At 38.8% G+C, this 16667-nt stretch overlaps 1 protein-coding gene across 1 annotated transcript in view; it reads left to right on the plus strand.

Moving 5' to 3' along the window:
• Nucleotides 1-16667, plus strand: part of fhl3a (four and a half LIM domains 3a) — a 36150-nt gene that overhangs the window by 17469 nt on the left and 2014 nt on the right. Inside the window, exons 2-5 of the mRNA XM_024267208.2 lie at nt 9128-9300; nt 13063-13237; nt 15238-15407; nt 15543-15729. Of these exons, the coding sequence (XP_024122976.1) occupies nt 9145-9300; nt 13063-13237; nt 15238-15407; nt 15543-15729 (688 nt within the window). The 5' untranslated portion in view covers nt 9128-9144. The remainder of the gene's footprint in view (nt 1-9127; nt 9301-13062; nt 13238-15237; nt 15408-15542; nt 15730-16667) is intronic.

Consider the following 16667-nt stretch of genomic DNA (forward strand, 5'->3'; position numbering starts at 1 on the left):
GCACAGAAAAAAAAGGAGTAAAAAAGAAAACCGTTCCTGCATGCTTGACTATCTAAAACCTCCATTGGCACACAGGAGTTAACTGCATAGTTTCCTCAATGCAAACCAGATGTGAAGCACTAATGTATGGCACTTTTTTTTTTTACAAAGGAAGAAAAAAAGTAGGCCAGAAATATCTTTCTGCCATCCCTTCGTAATGATATAGAAATAAATTCAGAGCCATTTTAAACTTTCCCCTTATGGTGGTTGGGTAGCTACAGTATGATTTACTGTAATTGCGATGTTATTGTTTGGTGTTGGTGGAGAGTTGGGGAACAGCGGGATGGCGGCAGGCTCATGGAAACGGGAGAGATGACATTAGACAGTTATATTTCCAGCTACTTGGCACATGGCGTTCTTTTCACTTGCACTCCTTCAGGCCAGAAGACTGTCACATTTTGACAAATTTATGTTTTAAGTACAGCTAAACGAATGTCAGAGCATTAATTGGTGTCTATACCCCTTTAAATAAAAATACACAGTCACTTTGATGAATGAGCTTAAAAGTAAAAAAATAAGTTTGCAGCATTGTCCACCAATAATAATGGCAGACATCAAGTCTTACAATCATCCAGAAGCATGGTAATTAAACTCTGCAAGACGGGCCAAAATTACAAAGACCATGGTGACATTTTCTCCTGAGGGTAGTCATTTTCCTCCTCTTTGTTTACGATGTTGGCTTTGATTTGAACCTTGTGTTGCCTCCCACTCCACACCAGGTGGTGTTTAAATGCTCAGGGACAATAACAGCTTAGTGTTGCAGTGTCTGGTCCTGCTGTCAGGTCTGACCAAGGCTCCTCCGACGAAGCGTTTTCAAGTGTGTCCACAACAACCATCAGCTACTTACTCCCTTCTTCATCCACGACTTCTTTATTGTTGTTTTTCTCTGCTGTTTGCTCTGATGTTCTCTCATTTTGGGTGGCCGTCTTTCTCCAGAATTACATCATGTATCGTCGTATTTACTGAAGTATCTCAACAGCCTACACTGTCATAAAATCTGATGACTACAGATTACACAAAGCCCTTAAATGTTATGAGGATGATTAAAGCCTCGGTTGTCTGGCCTGGAATTAGTGTCATATCGGCACTAAACAGTTACCTAAACTGATGGAGTATTGTGGTAGATTTTCTTTGTCACGTTCAAGTAAGTTAGATTTTTTTAAGGAGATTTGGATGAAGAATCTTTTTTTTTTTCTTGCTTTTCTTGAGCCAGTGCTCAGCTGCTTGTTTAAAGAAGCACGTGTGTGTGGGAATGAGGCTGCAGCATTACCTCTCCTTCATGAGCAATTTCCTCCTCTTCCTGTGATAATATTCATTGCCTCAGCGTGTCCTTAGCTTTGATTTAAGAGATTCAGCCAACAGGAACAGAGCACATCTCTGACTAATTTACAACATATATATTTTCATTGTTCAGTCCTGATGTTGCCTTACGGTGATCTGGAACGAAAACAGTTCACGTTTCATGAAAACAATTAGTCATGTTGGTCTGATTAGCTTTGCTGTGTGATTCATATGAAAATATGTGGCTCTGGACGGATCCACATAAGAGAAATATGAGCGGAGTGTATTGGACTCTGTTGTAAACTGGAATTTAAACGTTTTTGTCCTGCAGTTCATGCGTTTGAAAATGCAATTCTGTCTTAGTCATGAGGTGCTGAAAATGCGAAGGTTTTTGCCAAGGAGCTAAAATAAACACAATTTTTATTTTATATTTGTAGTACCTTTTGGACATTCTAAACATGGCTCCAGAGTAATAATCTCCACTTGAGAGCCTCTGGTATGAAGTTTTACTGGGAGATTTCCAGGAACTGGTATTTGTTAGGTGTTATTTCAATTGAAACCTTTAGTTCATTCATCTTCTTGTCCGCTTTATCCCTTTCGGGGTCGCGGGGGTGCCGGAGCCCAACCCGGCTACTAATGGGAGAATGCAGTGTTCACCCTGGATAGGTCACCATCCTGTCACAGGGCCTCAATCACACACCCATTCACTCGCACATTCATACCCATGGGCAATTTAGAGTCACCATTTAACCAATGAAGCATGTTTTTGGACGGAGTCCCCGGTGAAAACCCCCGCATGCACGGGGAGAACATGCAAACTCCACACAGAAAGGCCCCAGTTGGTGTTTCTGTTTCAGATCCCCCTGCCGGGATTTGAACCGGGGCCTTCTTGCTGTGAGGTGCTAACCACTGTACCACCGTGTTAGTTTTTTAACTAATGAAAAATATAATTAGATAATTTTTGATCATTTTGACTTCATTTCTATATTCACATGGCTACCAGAAAGGGAAAAATTAACCAGTCACTTTTTTTTTAATCCGTCAAAAACTGCAATTCCTAGAGCTCCACCCCTTCAAATTCAGTAGTCTGCAAAGTGCTAAAGATAAAGGGGGGCAAAGTTCTGCTGTTCTCAACAACCAACAACTCTAATTCAGCAATCTGATTGATTCGATTAAATTAGATTTTATTTATATAGCCTAATATCACAAAGCAATTGTCTCATTAGGCTTTCTATCGGTAATAGAATAGAATAGAATAGAATCCTCAATGATGTGCACAAGAAGAGGGGATCCTGTCCCAGGTCGGACAGGCAATGTACCAGGACTGCTAAAGAAGAATGACCTTATCTATCTCTACAGCTACATGTTTGAATAGTGCTCATCCAGATAGAACTGAGGGACAGCAGGGGTCGTGATTCACAGCCAAGACAAGCCAGAGGCGTGGTCCACCACCAAGAACAGGAGCACAGAGGATCCACCTAGAATTTCTCCCACTCAGAGGTGCGAGATTGATCCGAATTAGGTGCATAATGGTCTGAAAAGACACATTTACTAAAAGAAAAGAAAAGCACCATAAATTTGTCTAGTTAAAATTAACTTGTTGCTTAACTAATTGCTTAATGTTCATAATTTTACATTTATTAATGCAATATGTGTAATAATATTCAGATGAAGTCTTTATACGTCATAATCTTTTAAAAAAAAAGTAAAAAATGGTCTACGTTACTGTCTAGGAACATATTGGGACACATATCATATTGTGACATGTGTATTGTGAGATGTATCATATCACGATACACATGTCACAATATGATATGTGTATCGTGATATGTATCATATCACATACTCTTGCCAACACAAATTCCTACTAAATAGCCTCGCTACAGATCAGTGATGAAAGTTTGTGGCACTGACTCTTTTAGAGTCAGGTTTACAAACATTTATATTTTGATATCTATAAAACCTTCACACGAAATTAGTTACTTTTCTTGTTATACCAACCACATTATCTCTTGGTTCTGAGTCTATTTAGGAGCAGAGGATCCAGACATTTTAAAGGTGATCGAGTGGCTTTTAAAGTAAAGTAACGACCCTTGAGTTTACTATAAAATCCACACTTGCTCACTTGCTTAAGTATCCACTTTGTCTACCAATCAGAGACAACTGTGACAAAGCTGTGGAATACAAACCTTACTAAAACAGCAGTTACCTTTGTTTTTCCTTTTTCTCGTCACACTTTAACAGTCATCGCCTTTTTTTTCCCTTTTTTTTCTCACACTTGTAAAAAAGTCATCACTGTCAGACTGTGATGCCGCTCCCAAGGCTGGTCATGCTCCCTTATCGTGGTGGAAATAATTGCAGTGCTTCCTGCTGTGTCACACTATAAAGTTTCAGATAAGGCATTTCCACATTAGCTACTAGTACGTGTCACTGACTTCATACAATGTGCTTCTTGTTTGTGTGATTGTAAGAAGGAAATAACAGTTGTCCATCCTAAAGATGCTGTCACCACCTAACCAAACAGCTTCTTTAGTAACAGATGTGTCTTTATTTGTAGGAAAATGGAAAAAGGGCTTCAGTTCAATTGGTTATTATTGTATCTGACATCGACTTTGTACACGTCCACAGTGATATTTCAATTTTAATTATTTAAAAATAGATGACAAGCATGCTGATATTAACAAAAAAGCACATTTTTGTAATAACACCGCACATTGGAGGTGCACTCCTATAATTGTGGAGGAATTTGTAACTTTGGTGGCTGACAGAGTTGTTTTTTATTAGACATTTTTCATCATATCAGTGTTTTAAACTTTTAAACAAAGTACATTTACTATGAGAATAATCTGAATTTTTTTTTGCTAACATATGTCTCATTGCAGAAAATGTAACTTTTTTTGTCTAACTGCCAAAACTATTTGCAAACGTAAATAACATAAATGGCCTTTAGTTAAATAATATCAATGATCAATTATTAATGTTAACACCTTGTGTTAATAATTGAATTATAGTTAAAGTTTAAAATGAAACAAATGATCACACCCAAATTTGTAATCTGCTTTTCACTTACACACTGAAAGCCAAGCGAGGCTTTGGACTCCGTTTTTGGAATGACCCGATTGTGGATTCTAACCTACAGTATTCCAACCTGCACGGTCTTCCACAAGACCACCAAACTGGCCCACAAACATTTTTTAAAGGCAGAAGTAAAGATGATTGGATCTGACAAGTGATAACTGAAAGCAGAGAGCGTCTGTGATCACAGGAATAATGTTGGTCAGAAATGTGTGCACATTTCACACACAGAGCTTTGTGGTGGTGCGGCTGCTCGCAGTGCACAGCCATCTGCTCGCTGCGGTCAGGATGATCTCCCTCTGTTGATGTAACACCATGTCAAGTGCTTTGTCTAGCCAGAGCCAAACAGATATTTTACAAGCAAATTTCTTCTAATGGACAGCAAAAAAAAAAAGGAAGCTTTCAGATTTGTTTCCAGAAGGCAGTTTGGGCATTTGAGTTAAAAGTTTGGGCTTCAGATGAACAGGCTCACCTTTGATAATGGTTTGGACTGGGCATTCAGTACACAACCACTCTCTCCTGGTGCAAGATCTGCAGTCGGTGTGTTTACATGCTGCTCTGCAGAGGCTCACAAGCGACCCTGAATCTGACCTTCTACTGTCAATCAGGTCTTGTTGTGAGGTCTGGATGAAAATTCCCTTGAAATTCCTTTTCTATCTTTTATCCGATTGTGCGAAAACACATAAAAAGCCCTGAAGATCTTTATGTTGTGACAAACACTTTCCCCTTTTTTGGGAGGGGTGGGGGGTTGGACATGGATGCTTTTATGGAAATCCCAGAATCCCTAGAGGCATATTCATATAGCTTTAATTATTGCCTTAATCTGAATTACCTGTATTACACAAGTTTTTTTATTTTTTTTATTTAGGTTTTGTAAAACTGGGAATTTTTTCCTGATATCTTCAATATGTAGCTAAAAAATGTCTAAATTAATTTAAAAATAGCTTTTCATGCACAAAAGAATAAAAAAGGGCTTTCTTGTAAATCTCACATGAGAATAAAAATGTTATTCTCTGTGTAAGAACTCATATCTGCCCCAAATTACTTTAAAGAAAGCCACTCACTGATGCAGATATTAAATAAAGATCCCTACTTTGAGCAGTGCTACAACCCTAAAACTCAAAGGCAATATTTGTGCATCATTGTTTCATTTGAGCCGAGTGGTGGTTTCCTTGAAAGGCCCCTGTTTCCCCCCAGAGGGTTGAATCCAGTCACGGTCTTGGTATTTGGGAGCATTATCAACCTCAGAGTAGATGCTTACTTGCTGAGCTTTGGACATAAAGGCGATGGAACTTTGCCTATTTGCAGAGAGTCCTGTGAGAACCGTGGCCTCATATCTGTGAGCTCTTCTTCTCTTTTTTCTTTTTCTGGCATGTCTCAGCCCATCACCTCAGGGGTCAGCAGGCTGACATCATCTGTGTGTGACTGTGCACCATCATAAGTTCCTTACAAGCTTAGCCCTGGATCTTCTTAACCTTGATATAGCGAAGCGCTTTACCTTTCATTTCTCTGTATTTCCTCACACTCAAACCCAGATTTCTTAGAAAATACCGCTTTAGACGGACAAGTTGTTTGGATTCCAGAGAACATCTGCTCATTCCAATTTAAAAGGTCTCTATGACCACCACTGTTGCAGCATTTTTGGTACACTGATAAATGGGTGCAAAATACATTTGGGGAGGAATTGAAAGAATAAACACTCCACCTTTTGGGTTTACTCATTAGATTAAGCCAGACTTGGATGTCACAGGAGCCTCCTGTTGTCTGAGTCATGCCTCATCTCGTTCTTTCACCTGGCAAGCGAAGACGGCACATTCTGTACCTTCCTGCTTGGCATTGCAGAGGCTTCTGAGGTCACAGTGCTTCTTTTCAGCTCTTTAGTTTGTTAATCTAATGTGCATGACAGAAATTATGTTAAAGTCTCACTCCAATTATGCATTTTTTGTATTGTAAAATCCTTCCCAGTGATCTTTTAATTATAATTATGCAGTTTTTAGCTAAATCAAAAAGCTTGTCTCGTTTTTTTAACCTTGTTCTCTCTTATAGGGTCCAGATGACCCCACCCTTATATTGATGTGTGATTCCTCCCATGACAAAGGTGGTCAAAGGTGGACAGGATGACCACACTTTTAATGTAAACATGCCCAAAGATTAAGACATATTTTCTGCAGCATGGCACGAGTTCATCAGAAATTCTCATTTGGGTTTTAGGCATCATTGTTGGCGCAGAAGTTAGCCTTGCTAATTTCCCATCAGCCCTTTGTTTACACTTTCTCCCACTAGCTTACAGCACCTCACAAGCCCAGGCTAGCATTAGCATGGCAAAAAAATGGCTAATGTGAGGTTACGCCCGCTAATCTCTGCATTTTAATTAATGAAGTGACCAAAAATCTCAATCGGAATTTAGTCGTTTTTATAAAAAGTTGGATCAGCGAGGGTACTCTGGATCTCTGCCATGAAAGACAAAATCTTGAAAATGGAGTCCACATATATAGTCCTCGAGCCGGGTCATGTGTGGTTTCAGGCCAATCTTTGTCTGGACAGAACCCCTCCATCCCCTCTATGGTCCTTAATACCTCAAATGGTCATCTTCACCAACTTTCGTCTTGAGTGGTCAGTGTCCATGTTCCTGCTCCTGGCAGCATGGTCATTTATAGCTTTGTTTTTTAGTGGAAAAGTACTAGGTCCTTAAAACTTCCCCTGACTGGTTTCAACTGGTCTGGAACTCCATATTAGATAATGGTACAATGCATTCATTAGTTTTTTAATAACACCATATACAAGCGTAACATAGCATGGAAGTATTAAAAACCTTCATGTAACATAGGTTAGAAGTATTTAAAAAAAAAAAAAAAAACTTGATTTAGCATAATAACAGTTTAATGGCAACATCAGAGCTATGCAGCCGTACACTTTGGAGCCAGATGGCAGCTCAGACGAGCAAAATGAAGGCGTTAATGGATCTATTTGCCTGCAAGTGGAGATTTAGAACTGTAGTGGAGAAAGGAGACTTTGGCCATGGCAGTTGCTGCATCACAAACACTCATTTTTCATCTGCTCCTGGTCCAAGGTGATTTGAATAAAGAAATACTCAGAAATACAGTTTTAATCCTACATTATTTTATATATGTCCTCCATAAGAGGACATATATAGGAAAATATAGGAAAATGCTACAAGGACGTCTTAAAAACACCTAAAACATGATTTTCATTGGAGTGGGTCTTTAGCCCTGTAACTCCTGAGGTGTCGCCAGTGACGCTTCATCACAAAATCTTTAACATACAGTAACTTTTCAACCATTAACACAATAAACGTAAGTCCAGCAGGTTCTGAAGGAGAAAAGCGGCACAAGGATGGTTTATCAAAAGTAAAAAAAAAAAAAAATCAGTTTGAAAAAACCGACATCAGTTCAGGACAAAGCTGCTTTTCAGGATGTGTCCCCGTAACAACCAGATGGATGTTAAAAATGTGAGCCACCTGATATCCCTCATGTATCCATTTAGTTATTAAACAAAGGGATGTTTCTGTGTTGTAATGCGAGCTGGAGAAGTGTAAACACATGATCACAGAGCTGTCAAGAGTTGACACTTTATCATTTTTGGTCTAGGGTCACTGAAAGGGTTGAAAGGCCCTCTGGGAAATCTTGGTCATACAATAGCAAAAAGCGTGTCACCGGGTTACATATTAGGACAGCAGGCAGGTTGGGTCTTGACGTGCTCTCCCTCGCTCATTAGGAGTTGTTGTCTTACTAAAACAGCAGAAACTTGAAAATCAAAGGCAGGCGTTGATGGATCTCGTGTGGTTCGTCTCAGATTGGATTGTGTTACTCATTTTTTTGTATAGGATTAAGTTTACACGACCTCCCTGCATCAGTGGATGAGCATGTGTGTGTGAGTGTAAGAGAAGGAGCCCAGGCCCAGCTTGAAGTCTGATTGCTAATTACATCACTGATGATTATTATTATTGAGTGTTGGGAGTGAGAAGCCAGTTGTGTGCCCTCCCTAAGGACGGTATCAATTATCACCGGCTTGTCGTCCAGCCATGCTGTAATGCGTTTGAAAGCTGATATTGTTGCTGGAAAACTGGACCAGTTTCATGTTGTTACTTCGTTGTGTGCTCAGTCCGGCTTCGCGTGCACTTGTAGCAGTTCTCTGTCTCTCCGAAAAGTGAACTTGATGCTCAGGAGTCCTGTTTGGACAGCTTCGATTGTCTGCACCTTCAACACACACACACACTTTGGTGGTCCATGCAGTAATTACGGTTAAACTTTCGCCTCATAAATATTTACAGGTCTGTGTGAAGTGAGTGTCCATGTGCAACTGGTGCTTCAAAGCAGCTTATCATCAACAAAAGTCTTATTAATCATATTACTTTTTTTGAAAGTTGCATCAGTTTTCTGCCTTTTTTGTGCAAGCCCATTTCTTTACATCCTTTTAGCTCTCCTTTTTATTAATTTCTCCCGTTTTTTTCTTTTTTTTTCACTTGCCCCCGCTTGCCCTGTATGTTTTGTTTGAGTTCAACTCCGTTGCTATACACATTGAAGTATTTACAATATAAATACTGGCAGTGAAAGTCTATTTTGTTGTCTAGCTGCAGGGATGGAAAAGGCAAAGGGGTCATTTGTCAGGACTTTGTTTCATTTACTTCAGCATGACTTTGTTCTGTCCTCGCTCTCTCTGGTTTGTTTTTTTCATGCAAACATCTGACCTGATTATCTTCTTTCTGTTGCAGCTTTGAAGGAAACTACAATGGCCGACCGGTTTGACTGTGACAACTGCAAGGAGTCCCTGTACGGCCGCAAGTACATCCAGTCGAATGACAGCCCCTACTGTATCCCCTGCTACGACAGCCTGTTTTCAAACACGTGCGACGAATGCAAGGAGCTAATCGGCCATGATGCAAGGGTGAGACGATGCACTCCATTCAATTCAAAATTCTATCTCTTTCTAAACTCCTCCACTTTCTATCAACTGTGCAACAATGGTGTCAGACACATCAAAAGAACTCAAATTAGCTTAAAACCATTTTTATTATGTTTTGACATGACATTGGATCACAAAAACAGAAGTTAAGTCATGTTAATGATGCATAATCCATGGCAAATGAGGCATGTTCTATATATTTTGTGTGGCACGACATTGTAAAGGCTAATTTAACTCGCAATTACGCAGGCCATTTCATCCGAGTCCACACAAGCCAACAGACTAATTTGGTCTAAGATTGTAAAAATGCAGGATGAGAGAACGTCTCCCTCTTCACCACAATTAAGTGAAAATTCAATCTTCCTTTAATGGAAAACACTAACATGAGAGGACGCTTAAAGACCAGCATGTGCTTCTTATTACAGTTTTCAGAGTGTGGCTACGCCACACTGCTTTGTAAGTTTTTGGCTAAGGAAACAAACGAGTTATCAACACTCAAATAGTTGGCGGGAAAAAAAAATAAAGCTGCCAGTTTCTCGACTTAGAATCACTCCAGATCACTCCATCTTCTGAGACAGAAGCTGGCACACATGTGTGCTGGTTAGTGATTAAAGGTGCACATTAAGATACTCTGAGTTTGACCCAGAACTTCCCTCTCCTCTTAACCAAGACTTTTTTCATGCTCTTGTGGAAAAATTATCATGGTTTCTAGGCTTAGGGAATCAAATGTATTTGTTTCTTGCTAGACCATAAATATAAATATATATATACTATGAAATGAACAACTTCTCTGACACCATTATTTTCAAACAAATCCAAGCTAGATTTCTGAACTAGTAAACTGTGGCAGAGTCTTAGATTTATTCCTATATTTATTCGATTACTTTTTACCATTCTGGTAATAGGTAATTCACTAACATTTTTTTTTTTTAGTATCTTAGAAATATTGAGTCTTTACAGAGTTTTAATCAGGTTGATGGTAAAACTTTATAATAAGAGTCCCTTTATTAATGTTAGTTAATTAAGCATTATTTAACTATGAAATTATATTTTAACTTACACTTTTACACTTTTAATGGTTAATTTAGGCTAAAACTTGTTAAATAAAGCCTTTCAAACCTTGTTCTTCCTAACTCCAACAAACAAAAAGAGTAATTCAGACCTTATTAGGCTTTGCGCATAGATTAACTAAAGCCTTGTTTCCAATGAGCGGTCCAGTGCAGTACGGTTCAGTCTGGTCCGGTATTTTGAGCGTTTTCATTGTTGAATGGACACATTAAACAGTTCTGACCCATACCTCTCCAGGTTTAATATGCCGTTAATGCATCGCCAAGCAATTGCATAGGAAAACTTTTATTAATGCTTTGTAATAAAGTAGGGTTGAATAATAAACATAAGTTAGCTGCTAACTAATTTGTTAAATAATACACTTGCAAAGTAATGCATACAAGTGTCTGTTAACATGTTATTTAATAGCTGAATAATCTTTAATTTTGCATTAAAGGGTAACACAACAGGACAGTTGCTACGAGCCACGCTAAAGCTAACACGATAACAACCGACCATTACAGAATTAAAGATGGGCGGGGCTTTTATACTGGAGCTGCAGAGAATGATGATGTGAAACTCCTGAAATGACGTGAGACTTACACCGGGCTGTCACGGCTAGCGTCACAGCTCAGGTGCGATGTGGGAGTGGTCTAGCTACAGCCGGTGACTCATATTAGCTACAGGTTGGCTGCAGCTTCAGGCTTTGCTGAGGACCTCACAAAACTCCAAACTCACATATACGTTCACGCTAATCCCCCCTTTCTTTGCTGGGGTTCAGCTGCGTCGTCTGGCGAAAATTTCAACCAACCAAAACGGATCCGTAGCGCTGCAGAGGCCTGCCCGCAGACACAGGACATGAACGCCTGCAGTGAGATTTCCTCTTGCACTTTTAAAGTTACGTAAAGCCTGCGGTGCTCGCATCGTAACACCAGCGGTGTGAGCCCGGGGTTACACCAATTGAACAATCCCAAAATTCAACTCTGATACCTTGCTTCAACCTCTAGGGGCAGCACACAGATGGTTTTAGACAAAAAATTCAGGAATTTAACGAGTTTATTTTAAATGGTCAAAAATGTGGCTATGACCAACAGAAAATACTTTTAATGGCACGTTTATAGAGGTAAACAGATTTTTTAAAAAAAGTTGATTTAGGGTTTACTTATTACCTTTAATAAAGGGACTCTTATTATAAAGTGTTTTGCTTCCATTTCAGTAACTATATTTCAAATATGTCAAATACATTTTTACTTGATTGATTTTTCTCCAGTAATGTTGACATTTTTTTTGCAACGTGCAGTTTATAGTCTTGCACACGTTCCAGTGCTTCCATGAGGACTGAAGCACAGACATCTGGCCATCATCAAAACATGTTGACCCTTTAGTGAGCTGAAATTGTGTTGTGTCAAAGTTGAGGTGGACACAAGCCTCAGGCAAGTTATTTTAGCCATCTTAAACACTGGAGAGCTGCAGTAATAGCAGGAATCTTCCAGGAACTTCTTCAATTTGTTGGACCGCTTGTTGAGGCTTGTTTTGGTTTGTGTTCAAATGTTGAAACCTGTGAAGCACAAAGATACAAATATGTGTAAAATGATCAGAGATGAAAAATGATCTTCAGGAGAGTCGGATTCAGACAGATGAACAATATCGTGGATCGATGAAACAATTCAATTTCTTTTAGATGCAAAAATGTAAAGATTGAATTCTAGCTGTCTCAGGATGGGAGTTTTGTCAGGATGTTACATTCCTTTGGCTCAGGAGGGGAAGCTGCTGACCTCCAAGTTAATGGTTAAAAACCTGGCCTTGCAGTCAAACATATCCTTGGGCAAGACACTGAACCCCATCTGAGCTGTGTGCAATTGCAACAGGGGTATTAGTGTGCCACTAATAAGTATTAGTGCAGCCCTATTGGTTATGGTCAGGCCATAAGTTCCCTAAAGAGAGTTTTAAAACTGTAATAATAACGACAGTGTATGTAAAAACTGACAGACGATCAGCAAGACACTAGTGTTCAAAAGTTGACCTTTTTTGTCATTTACAATTTGCCAAAATGCCTTTTTTCATTGTTCTTTCTTGCTGTACACATATATATATGTGTATGTTCACATTTTATATGTATACATGCCCAAAATGTTTTTTGGGTTTTTTTGCAGATGCACTGCAAAAACTAAGTCTTCAGAAAGTACAGACAAATCCTTATTTAAATAAAATTGGTCTCACAAGAAAAATTAGATTTTCAATAGCAAAATAATCTCAATAATAATCTCAAAATAACCTCTTAGTGACTAGCATTTCTTACCACGTTGGCATCTTTTTATTTATTTTTTTTTTTTTGTCTATTTAAAGAAAATGTTTGACTCATTTGCCATGTTTTGGCAGTGTGGTGAGCAAAGAGGAAGAATGTTATTTTTTGTTCTTTAAACACTGCTTCTGAATTTATAGTGTGTATTTTCCTAAATATGGATGCTTTGTTAAATGTTTTGGAATATTAATCTGGTCTTTATTGTGAATTTTGTGTACATTCGGTAATTTTCAGTTATTTATGAATCATAAAACGTCTGAAGTGGGTTGTTTTACTCATTGTATTAGGCCAGTTTAGAAAAGGGTTGGGGGAAATGTGACTTTCTTTTTCATGGAGGGTTTCCAGCTGTATAAAACAACTTTCACTAATATTTCCTCTTCTTGTTGTGCTGCCAGGAGCTCTTCTACGAGGACAGGCATTACCACGAGCACTGCTTCCGCTGTTTCCGCTGCGACCGCTCGTTGGCAGATGAGCCGTTTACCAGCCAAGATAACGCCTTGCTCTGCAACGACTGCTACTGTAATGAATTTTCCTCCAAGTGTGTAGCCTGTGACAAGATAGTCATGCCAGGTAAAAGGGATGGGGACACTATTTGAATTGTCTTTGCATCTCACAATTTATAGATGTAAAGTTATTTTTTTAATCCTCAGTTTATCCAAACTTAAAAATGATCCTCAAATAACCTGATGCATTGTTCAAACCCTAACTGTTATTTTCTCATTTGCCACAAAATAATCAAACGTTGAAAATAAGCAAATGACGAAAAGCTACTGGAAGGAAGCTTAGAACAATGAAACTGATGAGGTAAGCAATCAGGCAGACACTAAAGAGGAAGGAGTTTGAGAAGGGGTGAACACACACGGAGCAGCACCCACAGGTGAATGTGCCTTTGTCATTCCCTGTCTGCTTGAGCTGTTGCATACAAGTCAAATCCTCAGAGCTGGCAAGCGGCCCACAAAACTGTTGATGGCAAACGATAAGCCAGAGATAAGCAGCAGCTCCAAAGCAGCGGCGCTTATGAAACGCCTCCAAGAAGAGCTCATGCTCTGCTTCCAATTCATCCGTCACGGATTCTAGATCTAACTGTTAAATAAATGCAGTTTGACTGAGCAGATTAGAATGATCGTTGCTCAGATTTATCTTAAAATAAGCAAGTTACTTCAGACTAAAGGCTTAAAAAAAATCCATGAATAATGATTCTGATGAAGTTCCTAAAACGGTCATAAAGCTCAGCTCTTGTTTGCTCTATGACTCTTTTTGGGGGGGGAGATTGACGTTACTATTTAGTTCACTCAAGCATATAGTAGTTTATTTTTTATTTTTTCTAAATTTTAAATCACAGTGGCCCTGGTTCAAATCCCGGCTGGGACCTTTCTGTGGGATATCCTCTCTCTGCATGTGGGGGGTTTCTCCCAGCAGTCCAAAAACATGCTTCATAGGTTAACTAGTCACTTTAAAGCTTCCCGTATGAGTGTGTGCGACAGACTGGTGAGCTGTCCAGGATGTAGCCTCCCTTCACCCAGCAGTAGCTGGGATAGGCCCATGCAACCCTTTAACCCTTAAAGAGACATAGCGGACAAAAAAAGAATGAATGGATGGATGAATATTCAAAATCAGCCTTAAAGACTGTTAAAAGAGTAACGTCTGCTGAAACCTTTAGCAATAATAAAAAAAAATGCTGCTTTGGATGGTTGGATCTTGTCACTGAAGCTTTTGAAACATGTTGGAATTCATGCGTCACAGCCCCTTCACTCAGAAAATAATTCATTTTACATTCCAGTTCTTCACTTTTATTGTTGACTTGTGGGTTTGTCTAACACTGTGATTCTCATGCTATTGTCTCGTACAGGGGTGGGCAGCTCAGAGACCATATTCTAAACAATTTAACCTCCGAAGTGGAATAAATAATTTTGATAATCCTTATTAATGTTTTATTTTCCCTGTAATGCTAGTGTCCAACCATAGATGGTGCATTTATATGTGCATTGACTTCTGTGTAGGTGCAGAAACTGATTCTGTATTCATGTGTTGTTGGAAGATTTTGTTGTTTTTCTAACATTTAATTGTGTTTTTGGAGTTGGAGAGTCATTTTTCCGATCATTCTAACATCACATGAATGCAGCGTTTCTATAAGTTTGCATTTTTCCTTGATCGACTTCAAACCATTAGTGAAATTGGCAGTAAAATTAGAAAACAAATCTGTTTTAAAATAATTTCCAATCAAAATGATAGCATCTTTACATCCAGATTCCAAGTTATTGATTTCTCTGATAAGGTAAATTACCAAAAAACTCCATATATTTGTTCCAAATTTTAGAATTCCTTGTGGCCCAAAAGTCAAAATGTTTACCCACCCCTGGTCTAGAAGCATAAAGAGACTGAAAATGGCTCCGTATAGAAATAGTTCACAATTTATTCAACCAATCCTAAAGTTTATACCAGAGAATATAGAAAACATGTAAATAAATAAAGGAATGAGCTAGATAATTACATTTAATTAATTAAATTTATATTAAATGTTGTATTTTCTGTTTGTGTTTTATTAAACATCTCTTCTGCTGAAAACACAGGCACAAGAAAGCTGGAATACTCTGGCTCTACATGGCACGAGGGCTGCTTCATCTGCCACAGCTGCGAACAGCCTATCGGCTCCAAGTCCTTCATCCCTGACAAAGACGAGCATTACTGCGTTCCCTGCTACGAGGAGAAGTTTACTCCACGGTGCACGCGCTGTAAAAAGGTCAACAGATCTCTCAGATTGTTCATTTATGTTTGTATAGTCATTCAAATTGATTAAGAAGACACTTTTAGTGCTGTGTTCCAGTTAGGGAGATTGGATGAAAAACGTATTTAGGGATTTTCTTTTTCCTTAAAGGCTCTGTCTAAAGGTGGCGTGACCTATCGGGACGAGCCTTGGCACAAGGAGTGTTTTGTCTGCACCAGCTGTGAGACCCAGCTAGCTGGTCAGCACTTCACCTCCAGAGACGAAAGGCCTTACTGCATCAAGTGCTTCAGCAGCCTATATGCCAAGAAGTGTGAGGCCTGCAGCAAACCAATTACAGGCAAGATTTGATTTTTTTTTTGTTTTTTTTTTTTTTTTACAAAATTTATTACGTAAGACAGATTTTAGGGGTGTATTCAGTTCTTTTCCAACTGATGATCCAGAACAAATTTTCCGTCTGAAGCTGACCCTGATCTGGGAGCAGGAACCACCTTCTGATCCATCTTTTGAGGCGGTAAAATGATAAAAATGTTCCAAATTGGTCAGTGAAATATAAAGTTTCAATAAGGGAACTATCTGGCCAACGACTGAATAAATCGATGTGGTTTTGTTTACAGGCTTTAGTTCAAAACAGAAATCTCCAGAAGGCGCAAGGTTCCGGACTCAGTCCAGACCAATGGATTTATCCAATCCGAATACACCCTTACTATGGATTTTGTAGAGTGCTAGTAGTAGTTTCCTTTTTTTTACATCTTTATATCATCAAACCCTTCATGGTAAAAGTGTTGAAAATGTTATTCAAACAAAAAGACACGTTACTTACAGAGACCGTATATGTACCGACATAGAAATATGTTTATTTCTTTATGTCAAAAGATGTCAGTCAAAAAAAGAGGAAAAACCTTCATGCAGGTTGCCTTTTACTGTGTTATTTTACTGTTATTTTAACAAGTTAGTTAAGTGACAGCTGACAGGCTCAGATTGTTATTTTAAAAATCTGGCAGCGTTGCAGAAAGGCGCTCTGCAGAGACAGACCTGTCTCTTTACGTTCTGTTTCTTCTACTTTTAGTTGTATCATCTCTTTAGGGTCTTGTGTGAATTCTGCAGGTTACAACAAGAACAGACACCTAAACTCCAGTCTGACTTGACTGTTTATTTTATTAATCAGACACAAAGAAACAACTATGATTACAATTCATTCCACCTGCCAGCTTTATTTATTTATGCTAATGTTTAACTATTTCAGGAGGGAATTTAAACTTGGCGTCTGTCACATTA

This window comes from Oryzias melastigma, linkage group LG16 (assembly GCF_002922805.2).
Source record: "Oryzias melastigma strain HK-1 linkage group LG16, ASM292280v2, whole genome shotgun sequence".
NCBI classification, from domain to species: domain Eukaryota; kingdom Metazoa; phylum Chordata; class Actinopteri; order Beloniformes; family Adrianichthyidae; genus Oryzias; species Oryzias melastigma.